This window comes from Zonotrichia leucophrys, chromosome 1A (assembly GCF_028769735.1).
Source record: "Zonotrichia leucophrys gambelii isolate GWCS_2022_RI chromosome 1A, RI_Zleu_2.0, whole genome shotgun sequence".
NCBI lineage: Eukaryota > Metazoa > Chordata > Aves > Passeriformes > Passerellidae > Zonotrichia > Zonotrichia leucophrys.
Genome location: NC_088170.1, coordinates 71777194 through 71792881, shown reverse-complemented (window position 1 = coordinate 71792881; position 15688 = coordinate 71777194). Strand labels below are relative to the sequence as shown.

At 46.8% G+C, this 15688-nt stretch overlaps 1 protein-coding gene across 1 annotated transcript; it reads right to left on the bottom strand.

Moving 5' to 3' along the window:
* Window positions 1-3567: 3567 nt before the first annotated feature.
* On the bottom strand, window positions 3568-14575 carry TMEM209 (transmembrane protein 209). Its single transcript, XM_064703105.1, has 14 exons — window positions 14436-14575; window positions 14263-14321; window positions 13503-13634; window positions 11705-11943; window positions 11421-11625; window positions 10754-10929; window positions 10502-10573; window positions 10061-10157; window positions 8524-8649; window positions 5834-5931; window positions 4701-4815; window positions 4507-4604; window positions 3860-3933; window positions 3568-3753 (listed from the first exon to the last, which is right to left on the bottom strand). Exons 1-14 carry the CDS (start codon window positions 14570-14572, stop codon window positions 3699-3701), a joined length of 1683 nt encoding a protein of 560 aa, XP_064559175.1. The 5' UTR covers window positions 14573-14575; the 3' UTR covers window positions 3568-3698.
* Window positions 14576-15688: the final 1113 nt, after the last annotated feature.

The window sequence follows — 15688 nt, the reverse complement described above, 5'->3', positions numbered from 1 at the left end:
AGTCCTTTGGGGTACAGGGGGATCGGGCTCTGATCCTTTGGGGTACAGGGGGATTTGGCTCTGATCCTTTGGGGTACAGGGGGACTGGGATGTGTGATGCTTTGGGTACAGGGGACTGGGCTCTGATCCTTTGGGGTACAGAGGGATCAGGCTCTGTGATCCTTTGGGGTGCAGAGAGATTGGGCTCTGTGATCCTTTGGGTACAGGGGATCGGGCTCTGATCCTTTGGGGTGCAGGGGGATCGGGCTGGGTGATCTTTTGGGGTGCAGAGGGATTGAGCTCTGATCCTTTGGGGTGCAGGGGGATTGGGCTCTGATCCTTTGGGGTGCAGAGGGATTGGGCTCTGATCCTTTGGGGTACAGGGGGATCGGGCTCTGATCCTTTGGGGTGCAGGGGGATCGGGCTCTGTGATCCTTTGGGGTACAGGGGGATTGGGCTCTGATCCTTTGGGGTACAGGGGGATTGGGCTCTGTGATCCTTTGGGGTACAGAGGGATCAGGCTCTGATCCTTTGGGGTACAGGGGATTGGGCTCTGATCCTTTGGGGTACAGCGGGATTGGGCTCTGATCCTTTGGGGTGCAGGGGATTGGGCTCTGTGATCCTTTGGGGTGGGGGGGTTCGGGCTCTGATCCTTTGGGGTACGGGGGGATCGGGCTCTGATCCTTTGGGGTACGGAGGGATCAGGCTCTGATCCTTTGGGGTACGGTGGGACTGGGCTCTGATCCTTTGGGGTGCAGGGGGATCGGGCTCTGTGATCCTTTGGGGTGCAGGGGGATTGGGCTCTGATCCTTTGGGGTGCAGAGGGACTGGGCTCTGATCCTTTGGGGTACAGGGGGACTGGGCTCTGATCCTTTGGGGTGCAGGGGGATTGGGCTCTGATCCTTTGGGGTACAGAGGGACTGGGCTCTGATCCTTTGGGGTGCAGAGGGATCGGGCTCTGATCCTTTGGGGTGCAGGGGGATTGGGCTCTGATCCTTTGGGGTGCAGAGGGATCGGGCTCTGATCCTTTGGGGTACAGAGGGATCGGGCTCTGTGATCCTTTGGGGTACAGGGGGACTGGGCTCTGATCCTTTGGGGTGCAGGGGGATTGGGCTCTGATCCTTTGGGGTACAGGGCTCTGATCCTTTGGGGTGCAGAGGGATCGGGCTCTGATCCTTTGGGGTGCAGGGGGATTGGGCTCTGATCCTTTGGGGTGCAGGGCTCTGATCCTTTGGGGTACAGGGGGACTGGGCTCTGATCCTTTGGGGTACAGAGGGATTGGGCTCTGATCCTTTGGGGTGCAGAGGGATCGGGCTCTGATCCTTTGGGGTGCAGAGGGATCCACGTGGGGGCTGTGTGGGAAGAGGCTGTGCAGGATCCTGGGAACCCCAAAACCGTGCAGGGTCCTGGGGCTGCAGAGCCCAGGGCACCCAAGGGTGCTCTATGGGATGGATCCCCGCTTTTTGGTGAAATAGGGGATTTCTGCACTTCAGGTTTTTAGAATGTGACACTCACAGAGCTCATGGGGCTCTGCTGCCCTTGAAGGGGAGTTTTGGGGTGAAACCCAGCTAAATCTGGTTCCTGAGCTTTCCTCTGTGGGACACAGATGGATGGGGTCATGCTGAACACAAGAAAAACCCCAAAAAGTGTTGGATAAACCAAACTCATTTAATACAAGAACCAAATGAGCCGTTTTGTTAGCAGTTCTTGGAAAAACCCAGGTCTCTCAGGGAGGAGAGACAGAGTCCCCAAAACCACTCAGTTCACACCAAAAAACAGCAAAGTTCCAAAAACTCCTCCTTCCCTCCCCTCAGTAAAAAATACAGTACAATGATTCCACGTGTTCATGGTCCTACAGACACCTCTAAAATACTCCTTGACCAGAATTCACAACAAATCCTCCCCCTGCCCCCTGGAGACATTTGACAAATATTGATTGATCCTTTCTTTGAAGCAAATCCAAGAGCTTTCACCAAAAAAGGGAGATTCCCAAAAACCTGTGGGAGTGTAGGGCCTGGTGTCCCACCAAGGTGCACAAAGCTCCCAAATTTGGTGGTGATCAGTGAAAAAAGCTGAAGGAAAATGAAATTCAAAAGCAAAAGCAGGTGAGAGCTGCTGGCAGTGAAGAGCTCTCAAGGCCCCTGACGAGGGGAGGCCACGCTGGTTTTGTACAAAACAATGAAAACAAAAATTAAAAATAGAAGTAAAATTCTTATTTGCTGAACTCAGCAAGACAAACATGGTTTTGTCTTTCCTCTTCAGCTGCAGGAACATCCTGAGGGCTCAGGAATCACAATCACACCAATAATCAGGGATAAAATTAATTGCTTTCTATCATGCAGAATAAAATGAAGCAAAACTGAGTCTGAGCTTTCCAGACTGGGAATTTCTTGGATGCTGAAGTTGTCCAAGTTGTTTTATCCCTCCAAGTGCTCACAGCTGTGCACAGCCTTGGGGAGGCTGTTCCAGCTGCACCTTCAAAGGGTTGGGTTGGGTTGGTTTGGTTTGGGTTGGGTTGGTTTGGTTTGGGTTGGGTTGGTTTGGGTTGGTCTGGTTTGGGTTGGTCTGGTTTGGGTTGGGTTGGGTTGGGTTTGGGTTGGGTTGGTTTGGGTTGGGTTGGTTTGGTCTGGGTTGGGTTGGGTTGGTTTGGTTTGGTTTGGGTTGGTTTGGTTTGGTTTGGGTTGGGTTGGTTTGGTTTGGGTTGGGTTGGTTTGGTTTGGGTTGGTTTGGGTTGGGTTGGTTTGGGTTGGGTTGGTCTGGTTTGGTTTGGTTTGGGTTGGTTTGGGTTGGGTTGGGTTGGTTTGGGTTGGTTTGGGTTGGTTTGGGTTGGGTTGGGTTGGTTTGGGTTGGTTTGGTTTGGGTTGGTTTGGTCTGGTTTGGTTTGGGTTGGTTTGGTTTGGTTTGGGTTGGTTTGGGTTGGTTTGGTTTGGTTTGGGTTGGTCTGGTTTGGTTTGGGTTGGGTTGGTTTGGGTTGGTTTGGGTTGGTCTGGTTTGGTTTGGTTTGGGTTGGTTTGGTTTGGTTTGGTTTGGGTTGGGTTGGTTTGGGTTGGGTTGGTTTGGTTTGGTTGGGTTGGGTTGGTTTGGGTTGGTTTGGGTTGGGTTGGTTTGGTTTGGGTTGGGTTGGGTTGGGTTGGGTTGGTTTGGGTTGGTTTGGTTTGGGTTGGGTTGGTCTGGTTTGGGTTGGTTTGGTTTGGGTTGGGTTGGTTTGGGTTGGTTTGGTTTGGTTTGGTCTGGTTTGGGTTGGGTTGGTTTGGTTTGGTTTGGTTTGGGTTGGGTTGGGTTGGTTTGGGTTGGTTTGGTTTGGGTTGGGTTGGTTTGGTTTGGGTTGGTTTGGTTTGGGTTGGGTTGGGTTGGTTTGGGTTGGGTTGGTTTGGGTTGGGTTGGTTTGGGTTGGTTTGGTCTGGTTTGGTTTGGGTTGGGTTGGTTTGGTTTGGTTTGGTTTGGGTTGGGTTGGTTTGGGTTGGTTTGGTTTGGGTTGGTTTGGTTTGGTTTGGTCTGGTTTGGTCTGAGATCAGCAAAGCTCAGTTCAAGCAGGACTGGTTGGGGTGAGGAGCAGCAAGGAGAACTCCTGCCCAGTGAAATTCTCTTTGTGATGCCCTGACAAAATCCACAGGGAATCTCAGGCACTTCCTCCTGCCCACATTGCTGAGCTTTACTTGTCCTGCTTGGCAGCAAATCCACGATTCAGTCCCAGCTGATCCATCCAGGGCTGGCTCCCACTACTCCCCAAAGATCCACAGCACATTGACTCCTGACAATCCCAGATTGACACGCCTGCAAAGCCACAGGGATCACAATTAGCCATTTCTAATTAAAAGCTGCAGTTAATTCGATTTTAGCACCATTGATTATCACCCATCTTGTTCCATGGGATACCTACCCCAGCATCCCAGATTCCTTTGTCTTTATGATGTACAGGAACATCAGCAAGGTGTGGAACATGTTGTTCCTGCCCTGGAGCCACAGACAGAGACACGAGGATTTAGAAATCAAAACAATTCAAAATCTCTGAGTTTTCCTAGGCTGGAACTTGCATTGGCCTCAGGGGGTGACATCAGTGACACCAGGGAGTGTGATTTGGGGTTTTACAATCAATTGGCACAGAATTCATAAGAGGAAGATGCTGTCTCCCAACCAGCACAGGCAGAATTCAGCAGCAGGGGAAGCACCAGGTGCTGGGCAAAGCCCAAGCTGGCCCAGTCCCTGTGCCAATGCACAGAAATGCATTGACAAAATCTCAGAGTTTTCCTAGGCTGGAACTTGCATTGGCCTCAGGGGGTGACATCAGTGACACCAGGGAGTGTGATTTGGGGTTTTACAATCAATTGGCACAGATAATTATAAGAGGCAGATGCTGTCTCCTAACCAGCACAGGCAGAATTCAGCAGCAGGGGAAGCACCAGGTGCTGGGCAAAGCCCAAGCTGGCCCAGTCCCTGTGCCAATGCACAGAAATTGTCCAGGATTTAAAAAGAGCCCAAAGCAGCCCTGGGAGTGACCCCTGAGAGCAGCAGGACCAGGCCCTGTACCTTGGGCAGGCTGTAGACGTGGCACTCGTAGATCAGCTCGTAGTGGGGAGGGTTGATGCTGCTCTGGTAGATGCAGAACACGTTTTCGTTTGAAGTGTCTGAATTCAAAATTAATTAAAAAAACAACAAAAAACCAGATTTAGAGGTGCTGCTGTGAGCCCAGAGGAGCAGAGCAGCTGCAGGGCAGCCCATACCTGGTTTGTCTGGAGTCTGGATGAAGTGCTGGGAAGTGAAGGTTTTGCCATCGGGATACTTGGGGTGAGGGGGGAGCCTGGAGTCCAGGTAGGTGCAGAACACGTGCATCAGGATCTGGGCAAACACAGCCAAACCTCACTGAAAGGAGCCCAAAAACCCAGCAGAGCTTCCTCCCCGTGGCCCCAGGGGTCAATCCCAGTCTCTGCTAGTGCTGCCTTAGCCCAGGCTGAGGAGCAGCTCCAGGCCTGAATCACCAATTTCACACTGGCTGAGAACAGCAGAGCTCAAAAAGCAGCTCTGCCCACCCCAAACCCAGCCAGGAACCTTCCCCCTTTCCCTCATGGAAATCACTGCCAGGTCTGGGCTGGCCACAATCTCAGGAATGCCAGAATTGTGAAATAAAGCCCTGGGATGAGCATCCAGAAAACCAAGGGCAGCCTGAGGGTTGTCTCAACCCTTTCTGGAGAGTTCTCAATATTTTGTGTGGGTAACAGCAGCAAATTAGCTGTGATCTGGTGCTCTCTGTGTTCCTTATACCCAACAGGAGCTGTCTGACAGGAAGAAGAGGATTTGCTAAAAAAAAAAGCCACAAATCTTAAAAAATCTGTGAGATGCACTTGGACCTCACAGCATTGTATCACCCACAATTAAGAAAAATGCGAAATTGTCTTTTTTTTTTTCTAATAGCCTTAAATTAATGTCAAAACTTCTTCATTTGCACTTTTGAGCTGTTCCTGTTTATCAGTACACTCAGAGCTGCTCCACAGCTGGACAATTCCAAATATTTAACCATTCCAACCAGAAAATCAAATCCTGTCTTTTTTTTTTTCTAATAGCCTTAAATTAATGTCAAAACTTCTTCATTTGCACTTTTGAGCTGTTCCTGTTTATCAGGACACTCAGAGCTGCTCCACAGCTGGACAATTCCAAACATTTAACCATTCCAACCAGAAAATCAAATCCTATCTCAAGGTTGATTTTCCACTTCCAGCAATGGAATCTCTTTTCATTATCCAGCAGCAAAGCCCCATTTTCTGATTTCCCCGTGCTCCTCCAAGGCTTCCTGGCTGCTCCCTCCTCACCCTCCCCCGAAATGCAGAATTCCCTGGGCCCCAGGGGGGCTGGAACTCACCGAGGAGTCGGTGGGAAGGTCCGTGTCCCATTTGCGGCCCTTGAAATCCCCGCCCCCGTTCCAGCGGAACGAGCTCATGCACCCTCCCTGGGACAGCTCTGCAATCACAGCGGTTGGCGCTTCATTGGAATCACAAACGTTTGCATTTCACTGGGATAACAACAGTTATTCCACTGCAATTACAGCAGTTTTGATTTCACTGGGATAACAACAGTTATTCCACTGCAATTGCAGCAGTTTGCATTTCACTGGGATAACAACAGTTATTCCACTGCAATTACAGCAGTTTGCATTTCACTGGGATAACAACAGTTATTCCACTGCAATTACAGTTTTGATTTCACTGGGATAACAACAGTTATTCCACTGCAATTACAGCAGTTTGCATTTCACTGGGATAACAACAGTTACTGCACTGCAATGACAGCAGTTTGCATTTCACTGGGATAACAACAGTTATTGTACTGCAATTACAGTTTTGATTTCACTGGGATAACAACAGTTACTGCACTGCAATGACAGCAGTTTGCATTTCACTGGGATAACAACAGTTATTCTACTGCAATTGCAGCAGTTTTGATTTCACTGGGATAACAACAGTTATTCCACTGCAATGACAGCAGTTTTGATTCCACTGGGATAACAACAGTTATTGCACTGCAATGACAGTTTTGATTTCACTGGGATAACAACAGTTATTCCACTGCAATGACAGCAGTTTGCATTTCACTGGGATAACAACAGTTATTCCACTGCAATGACAGCAGTTTGCATTTCACTGGGATAACAACAGTTACTGCACTGCAATTGCAGCAGTTTTGATTTCACTGGGATAACAACAGTTACTGCACTGCAATTACAGCAGTTTGCATTTCACTGGGATAACAACAGTTATTCCACTGCAATTACAGCAGTTTTGATTTCACTGGGATAACAACAGTTATTCCACTGCAATTACAGCAGTTTGCATTTCACTGGGATAACAACAGTTATTCCACTGCAATGACAGCAGTTTGCATTTCACTGGGATAACAACAGTTACTGCAATGCAATTACAAAAGTTTTCATTTCACTGGGATAACAACAGTTTACTCAGTGCAATTACAGCAGTTTGCATTTCACTGGGATAACAACAGTTATTCCACTGCAATTGCAGCAGTTTGCATTTCACTGGGATAACAACAGTTATTCCACTGCAATTGCAGCAGTTTGCATTTCACTGGGATAACAACAGTTATTCCACTGCAATTACAGCAGTTTCATTTCACTGGGATAACAGCAGTTATTCCACTGCAATTGCAGCAGTTTGCATTTCACTGGGATAACAACAGTTACTCAGTGCAATTACAAAAGTTTTCATTTCACTGGGATAACAACAGTTACTCAGTGCAATTACAAAAGTTTTCATTTCACTGGGATAACAGCAGTTATTCCACTGCAATGACAGCAGTTTGCATTTCACTGGATAACAACAGTTATTCTACTGCAATTACAGTTTTGATTTCACTGGGATAACAACAGTTACTGCACTGCAATTACAGCAGTTTGCATTTCACTGGGATAACAACAGTTACTGCACTGCAATTACAGCAGTTTGCATTTCACTGGGATAACAACAGTTATTCCACTGCAATTGCAGCAGTTTGCATTTCACTGGGTTCATTTCATTATTCCACTGCAATTACAGCAGTTTGCATTTCACTGGGATAACAACAGTTATTGCACTGCAATGACAGCAGTTTGCATTTCACTGGGATAACAACATTTATTCCACTGCAATGACAGCAGTTTTGATTTCACTGGGATAACAACAGTTATTCCACTGCAATTACAGCAGTTATTCCCTTCCTGGGGCTGGAAGTGTCTCTAAACAAAGGGGGTTCTGCTGTAGGAAATGGGAACAATTCAAATTGGGAGGGAAGATATTGATCCAAGGGGTGAAGCTACAGGATTATTTTTGTTTGTGGATATTGATGATTTTTGTTTGTGGATACGGAAGTGATGATTTTTGTTTGTGGATATTGATGATTTTTGTTTGTGGATATTGATGATTTTTGTTTGTGGATATTGATGATTTTTGTTTGTGGCTATTGATGATTTTTGTTTGTGGATATTGATGATTTTTGTTTGTGGATATTGATGATTTTTGTTTGTGGATATTGATGATTTTTGTTTGTGGATATGGAAGTGATGATTTTTGTTTGTGGATATTGATGATTTTTGTTTGTGGATATGGAAGTGATGATTTTTGTTTGTGGATATTGATGATTTTTGTTTGTGGATAGTGATGATTTTTGTTTGTGGATACTGAAGTGATGATTTTTGTTTGTGGATATTGATGATTTTTGTTTGTGGATAGTGATGATTTTTGTTTGTGGATATGGAAGTGATGATTTTTGTTTGTGGATAGTGATGATTTTTGTTTGTGGATACTGAAGTGATGATTTTTGTTTGTGGATATGGAAGTGATGATTTTTGTTTGTGGATATTGATGATTTTTGTTTGTGGATATTGATGATTTTTGTTTGTGGATATTGATGATTTTTGTTTGTGGATATGGAAGTGATGATTTTTGTTTGTGGCTATTGATGATTTTTGTTTGTGGCTAATGAAGTGATGATTTTTGTTTGTGGCTAATGAAGTGATGATTTTTGGGGATGTTTGGCCCCCAGAACAGCAGCAGCACCAACCTCTGATCCTCTCCACCAAGTACTCCTGGTTTGGGGTCAGGTCCAGGTACTGCACCAGAGCGTTGAGGGTGGGGATGAGCGGAGCCTTCACCAGGGCTGCCTGCTTCAGGCTGCTGATGCTGGCCTCTGGGACAGACACACAGACAGACACACAGACAGACACACAGACAGACAGCGTCAGCCTCAGGGGGCACTGCCGGCTCCTGCCCAGCCTGGGCACACCCCACACACGGCCCTGGCACTACAAAGTAGCACAAATCCCCTCCACATCAGCTACAAGGAAACAACAGGAGCTCAAAGAGCAGCAGGAGAGAAGGAAAGGGAAAAGAAAGGGGAAAGGAAAGGGGAAAGGAAAGGGGAAAGGAAAGGGGAAAGGAAAGGGAAAGGAAAGGGAAGGGAAAGGGAAGGGAAAGGGAAGGGAAAGGGAAGGGAAAGGAAAGGGAAAGGAAAGGGAAAGGAAAGGGAAAGGAAAGGGAAAGGAAAGGAAAGGAAAGGGAAAAGAAAGGGAAAAGAAAGGGAAAAGAAAGGGAAAAGGAAGGGAAAAGGAAGGGAAAAGGAAGGGAAAAGGAAGGGAAAAGGAAGGGAAAAGGAAGGGAAAAGGAAGGGAAAAGGAAGGGAAAAGGAAGGGAAAGGAAGGGAAAAGAAAAGGAAGGGAAAAGAAAAGGAAGGGAAAAGAAAAGGAAGGGAAAAGAAAAGGAAGGGAAAAGAAAAGGAAGGGAAAAGAAAAGGAAGGGAAAAGAAAGAAAGGGAAAAGAAAAGAGAGGGAAAAGAAAGAAAGGGAAAGAAAGAAAGGGAAAAGACAGACAGACAGGGAAAAGACAAGAAAGGGAAAAGACAAGACAGGGAAAAGAAAAGCCAGGGAAAAGAAAAGCCATGGAAAAGAAAAGCCATGGAAAAGAAAGGGAAAAGACAGGGAAAAGGCAGGAAAAGGCAGGGAAAAGACAGGCAAAACAAAAGCAGCACCCACAGTTTGTTAAGCACTTTGCCACAGCAGCTTTGGAGGAAACACTCAAAGAACAACCCCAGAAGAATCACTTGATTCAAAGGCAGCACAGCAAATCAGTTAATTTAAAATAACAGAAGCAGCTGCTGCAGAATCCTAACCTGACATGGAAAAGAGAACCGCAGTTCATCAGAATTTTAAAAAATTTACAGAATTTTTAAAAGCCCAGTTCTTTCAGGAAATGGGTGAATTGAAGGAAGAACTTGGGAAAGCACACAGCAGTGGAGACAGTGAGACTTTTGGGAGACACTGAGAATTTACAGCACATCTGTCTTTGAAATGCTTTCTGCCTGATTATTAATAATTATGAATGACAATTTGAGCTGTAAAAATTAAATTTATGGGAGAAAAAAAGAGGAATTTAAGAATTGTACCCAAGTGTCCAAGCACTGATATTTATAGAAATATTATAGAAAACCTTCCCAGCTTAACAAAATGCAGGAGGTGGAACAAAGACAGCACCAAGAGAGAGCAGAAATGGAACAAAAATATTCCCCAGCCCCAATTTATGCATTCCCAGGGTACTGATCCCACCTCCAATCTGCAGCTCTGGACAGCCCATCCTCCTCAGCTGAGTGCTCACAGATTCCATCTCTTCCACCAGGGGCACCAGGATGGTGTCATTGATCCACTGCCAGGGAAAAGGAATGTTCAATAAACCCTCAGCTTCCACCCTGCAACATCCCCACCACAACCACGAGGCACAGAAACACTGAAGCCAATCAAAGGGAGAAATAATTGAATTTAATTGTCAATTTAAGTGATCCCTTAACAGCTTCTGAAAAGGCAGAAAATTCAATGTTTAGGAGTTGGGAAGCACATCTGTATCAGGTGGAGCTTTTGTGGACAGTGAGGAACGGGGATTGATGCAGCTCCTCTGCTGTTTGGCTCAGGACAGCAGGAGATGAATGTGAAGGATTTGAGTGTGACAGGACAGGACATTTCCCCCTTGGAACCCCTCAGAGAGGCGCTTACATTCCTGAATTTCGCTGTCCAGGAATCCATGTGCTCCAGGAGCTGCCGGTTCATTGTCACCCGAGCCCAAACCTATGGAAAAGTTGATTAAATCCACAGGAGAACCTCACAGGGGTTTTAGGGTCTGTGACAATTCCTGCTGCTTGCAAAAGGAAGGAGCTGGCTGAATGCTGCAGGACTGACCCAGCTCAAATCCAAACCTTGAAAATCCCATTTCTCCCTCTTGATTTCTTTTATTTTTGTGGAATTTACCTCTTCTGCAGCCTGTTTGGAGGTGAGATCAGCTTCATCCTTGTGTGCAGAAGGAGCCTGGGACCTGCAGGCCAGCTGATACTGGAACTTCCTCAGGATCTGTGCATGGTCTGCCATGGAACGGCTGTAGTTCCAAAACGTTGGGCTGCTGGAGGGAGAGCTGGAATCTGAGCTCCCTGGAAAGATTAATTCATTAAGGAATTAAATTCAATTATTGCCAATGATGCTGGAGAAACAGCACGGGACAACAGGTGAGTGTGAGTGAAAGCACTGCAGTCACTCTGCATTTACCTGCATTTACCCTTATCTTGATTGTCCCTCCCTTATCTTGATTGACCCAGGACAAAAATGCACTGGATTTATCTGAAAACCCCTTATCTGAAACCACTTGGACAAAATCCAAATCCAAAGGGTGATCTTATCTCAGTCCATTACAGCCTCCAGCTGCTGCAGAGATAACCCAGCAGCATTCCCATGCTGAGATCCTGCTCCAAGGAATAACTGGAGGCAAACTGCCCCAAGGGGAACAATGGGGCTCTACCTCACAGGGGATCCATAAATGAATGGTTCCTTTTCACTGGTGCTTCTCCCATCCCAAAAACCAGCACTGGACAAAACCAGCACCTCTTCCCTGCCAAGCTTCTCCCAGCAATCCCCCCCAGTTTACCCAGCTGAACTCGGTGCTGTTTCTCCTCCTCGTTCCTCAGGAAGGTGTCCAGGGATTTGACATCTGTGATGCAGTCATCTTTGGAGGTGGAATTGTTGTACAGGATGGGCGAGAATCGGTAGTGAGACCTGATCCCAGCGCTGTCCACAGGCCCCACACCCATGGAATAGGGAGATCCGTTGGGAGAGTGGCTGAAGCTGGAAACCTCGGGAGACAACAACAAGAACAATGAGTTCATTTTCATTGCTGTGGCACGGGGAGGTGCTGGTGATGCTGTGGCTCACCTTGGTGTAGCTGCCGCCGGGTGAGAAGGTGCCCGGGCTGCTGTGGGAGGGGCTGGCCCCGGGCAGGGGCTGCAGCTGGGGGCTGAAGCCGCTCAGGCAGCCGGGGGAGAACTTGGGGCTGGCGCTGGGCGAGCGCGAGGGGCTGTAGCTGAGCACGCACTGGCCCTGCAGCGGCGGCGACGGCGGCAGCGACAGCACCCGCTTGGGGCCCGCCTCCCGGGGCGGGGGGACCGGCACGGCTGCAAGGCAAGCACCGCGGTCACACAAACCGCCTTTCTTCATTGAAAATATCATTAATGCAATCTGAAAAACCACCTTTCTTCATTGAAAATATCATTAATGCAATCTGAAGCACCGCAGTCACACAAACCACCTTTCTTCACTGAAAATATCATTAATGCAATCTGAAAAACCACCTTTCTTCACTGAAAATATCATTAATACAATCTGAAGCACCGCCCCTCTTCATTGAAAATGTCATCAATGCAATCTGAAGCACTGCAGTCACACACACCACCTTTCATTAAAAATATGATTAATGCAATCTGAAGCCCAAATGGCCCTTCTTCATTGAAAATATCATTAATGCAATCTGAAGCCCAAATGGCCCTTCTTCATTGAAAATATCATTAATGCAATCTGAAGCCCAAACCGCCCCTCTTCATTAACAATATCATTAATGCAATCTGAAGCACTGCAGTCACACAAACCACCTTTCTTCATTGAAAATGTCATCAATGCAATCTGAAGCCCAAACCACCCCTCTTCATTGAAAATGTCATTAATGCAATCTGAAGCCCAAACCACCCCTCTTCATTAAAAATATCATTAATGCAATCTGAAGCACCGCAGTCACACAAACCACCTTTCTTCATTGAAAATATCATTAATGCAATGAAGCACTGCAGTCACACAAACCAACTTTCTTCATTGAAAATATCATTAATGCAATCTGAAGCACCGCCCCTCTTCATTGAAAATATCATTAATGCAATCTGAAGCACTGCAGTCACACACACCACCTTTCTTCACTGAAAATATCATTAATGCAATCTGAAGCACTGCAGTCACCCAAACCGCCCTTCCTAATTAAAAATATCATTAATGCAATCTGAAGCACTGCAGTCACACAAACCACCTTTCATTAAAAATATCATTAATGCAATCTGAAGCACCGCCCCTCTTCATTGAAAATGTCATTAATGCAATCTTAGAGATGTTCAAAGCTGGTCCTACAGAACTCCCCTAAAACTGAGACCTGTGAGCCCACCCTGCTGGGGGATTCTCTAATATCCCATCAGCTCCCCCATCTGTACCACGCTAATTAACCTCTCCATTATCTAAAACACAATTAGTTTTTTTCCGGGCAACAACAGACAGAACAAGAGGACACAGTCTCAAGGGAGATACAGCTGGAATTGAGGAGGAAGTTTTCCACAGAAAAATTTCCATTTTTCAAATACTGGAATCACCCACCCAGGGAGGTGGTGGGGTCACCATCCCTCGATGTGTTTGAACAAAGACTGGATGTGGCACTGGGTACAACATGGGTTGGACTCCATGATCTTAAAGATCTCTTGCAACCCAGAAATTCTGTGATTCTGTGATAGCTCCACCTCAAATGGCACAAACCAAACCACAACGTGGAGCCCAGCTGCTGGCCCTGCACAGGACAACCCCAAACAGCCAGCTCAGCTTACAGCCCTTGTCAGAGGAGAGAATTCAGAATAAAGAGCCCAGAGCTGCAGAAAGCACAATGAAAGCGTGGAAAAGAACAAAAGGAGGGTTGATTCCCCACCTGCCCTGCGCAGCCAGCCCATGATGGGCTGGCTGGGACTCGTCACCAAGCTGCCTGGTGCTGCTGTGTAGGTGAAATACCTCCAGAAGTCAAACAGGGCGTTGAGGCTGAACAGGGCTGCCAGGGCAAATTCTGCAAGAAACACACAATTTTGGTCATTTTTTGGGGCAAAAATTACATTATTGGCAAAACCAGGCTGTGTCTGTTTAAAACAGGTCATTGTTGGTGCTGCCAGTTTGGGGAGGTAGCCAAGATTTCTTCACTTCCTTAGGCAAGAACCTTTGGAGATCATTTTCCTCACTGTTGAAATGAATTTATACATTTAAAATTTAATTTTTAAAATGGGATTGTTACTTTCCAAAAAAAGAAATCTCATGATTCTTGCTTCTTTCCATCCTGTTTGACAGAGCTTAGAGTCTCCTCTGAAACCAGCTTGAATTGTTGTAAAATTCCACCCACACCCAGAGCACAACACAGCAGGAAAATAAATCTAAGGCTCTCTAAAGCCTTAAGAAAGATTTCACACATTAATAAAGTCCTTCCTGCCCATTTCCCATAGAGAAAAAGCTGATAACACTCCTTATCTGCCCTTGAAAAAGATGGAACTCCAGCAGATTCAAGGGAAATCACAGAAAACTAAACAAAGTTTTGGTTTAAAACTCAAACAGAAAAAAAAAAAACACCTTAAAAACAACCTCCCAGCAATAAAAATGAGTAAAAATCAATCCTGAAATTTGATTTAAATGCTGCAACGACTCACCAATGTACCAGAGGGGAAAGCAGGTGATGTTGTAGTATGTGCTCAGGAGCTTCCCAGTCCTGAAAAGCAAAACAAGAAGGGAGAATTTAGCAGGAATTCCATCCTGGGGGACATTTAGGGCTGCACACGGTGGAATCTTGGCTGGTTTGGATCAGATGGAACAGTTGACTCACATTTCAGTGTAGATCATGCCTGCTACAGAGATATTGAGGAGCCCCCAGGCCAGCACCACCTTCCTGGTCTCAGCCTGTTTCCTCATCTTCACAGCCAGGTCGATGAGGGACGTGTCTGGACTCTTGTTCGGGGTCATTGTCTGTGAGAACAAAAGAAAAAGGCAAAATCTGTCAATTTGTAATCAACAGGAAGATTTCAGCCAGGTGACTGAGGAACAGTGTCCATCTTCTGCCTCATTTTTGAATAATAACGTCCTTCAAAAGGAGGAGGGAAAGCTCCTGCCTCCTGCAGGCAAGACTGATGTTTTTAGCGAAAATTCTCACTTATTTCAGGAGGTAACAGAGTATTTTCTGTCATATGAAACCCACAGATTTTATTTCCTCCTCTATGCCCAGTAACACCTTACATGAAGGAAATAACCCTGTCCCAGGCAGGCAGTCCTCACATCACCCCCAGACCTCAACCCCTTCCCCAAACTTCTCCTCTTCCCTCCTCAAACCTCACCTTTCCCCCACCCCAAAGCTCTCCTCTCCCTAGCACAAACCTCTTCGATGATCCTCCTCCTCAAAGTTCTCTGATCCCCTCTCCAAATTTAAACTCTGCCGCTTCTCACACTTCCCTTCTTTCCCCGCCCCAAACCTCTGCTCCTCCCACTCCCCAAATCCCGTTGATCCCCCTCCTCACATTTCATCTGTGCCTTGTCCTCCTCCCACACCTCTCTGATCCCTCCTCACATTTCATCGTGCCTTGTCCTCCTCCCACCCCTCTGATCCCCCTCCTCACATTTCATCTGTGCCTTGTCCTCTCCAACCTCTCTGATCCCCTCCTAAACCTCACTGTCCCTTTCAACCCCTGATCCCCCTCCTCACATTTCATCTGTGCATTGTCCTCCTCCCAAACCCTCTGATCCCCTCCTCATTCATCTTGCTGTCCTCCCCAACCCTCTCTGATCCCCCCCTCAAACCTCACTGTCCCCTTTTCCAAACCCTCTGATCCCCTCCTCACATTTCATCTGTGCATTGTCCTCCTCCCAAACCCTCTGATCCCCCTCCTCACATTTCATCTGTGCCTTGTCCTCCTCCCACACCTCTCTGATCCCCCTCCTCAAACCTCACTGTCCCCTTTTCCAAACCTCTCTGATCCCCCTCCTCACATTTCATCTGTGCATTGTCCTCCTCCCACACCTCTCTGATACCCCTCCTCACATTTCATCTCGGCAGACCTCACCATTCTTCTCCTCAAACCTCTCTGA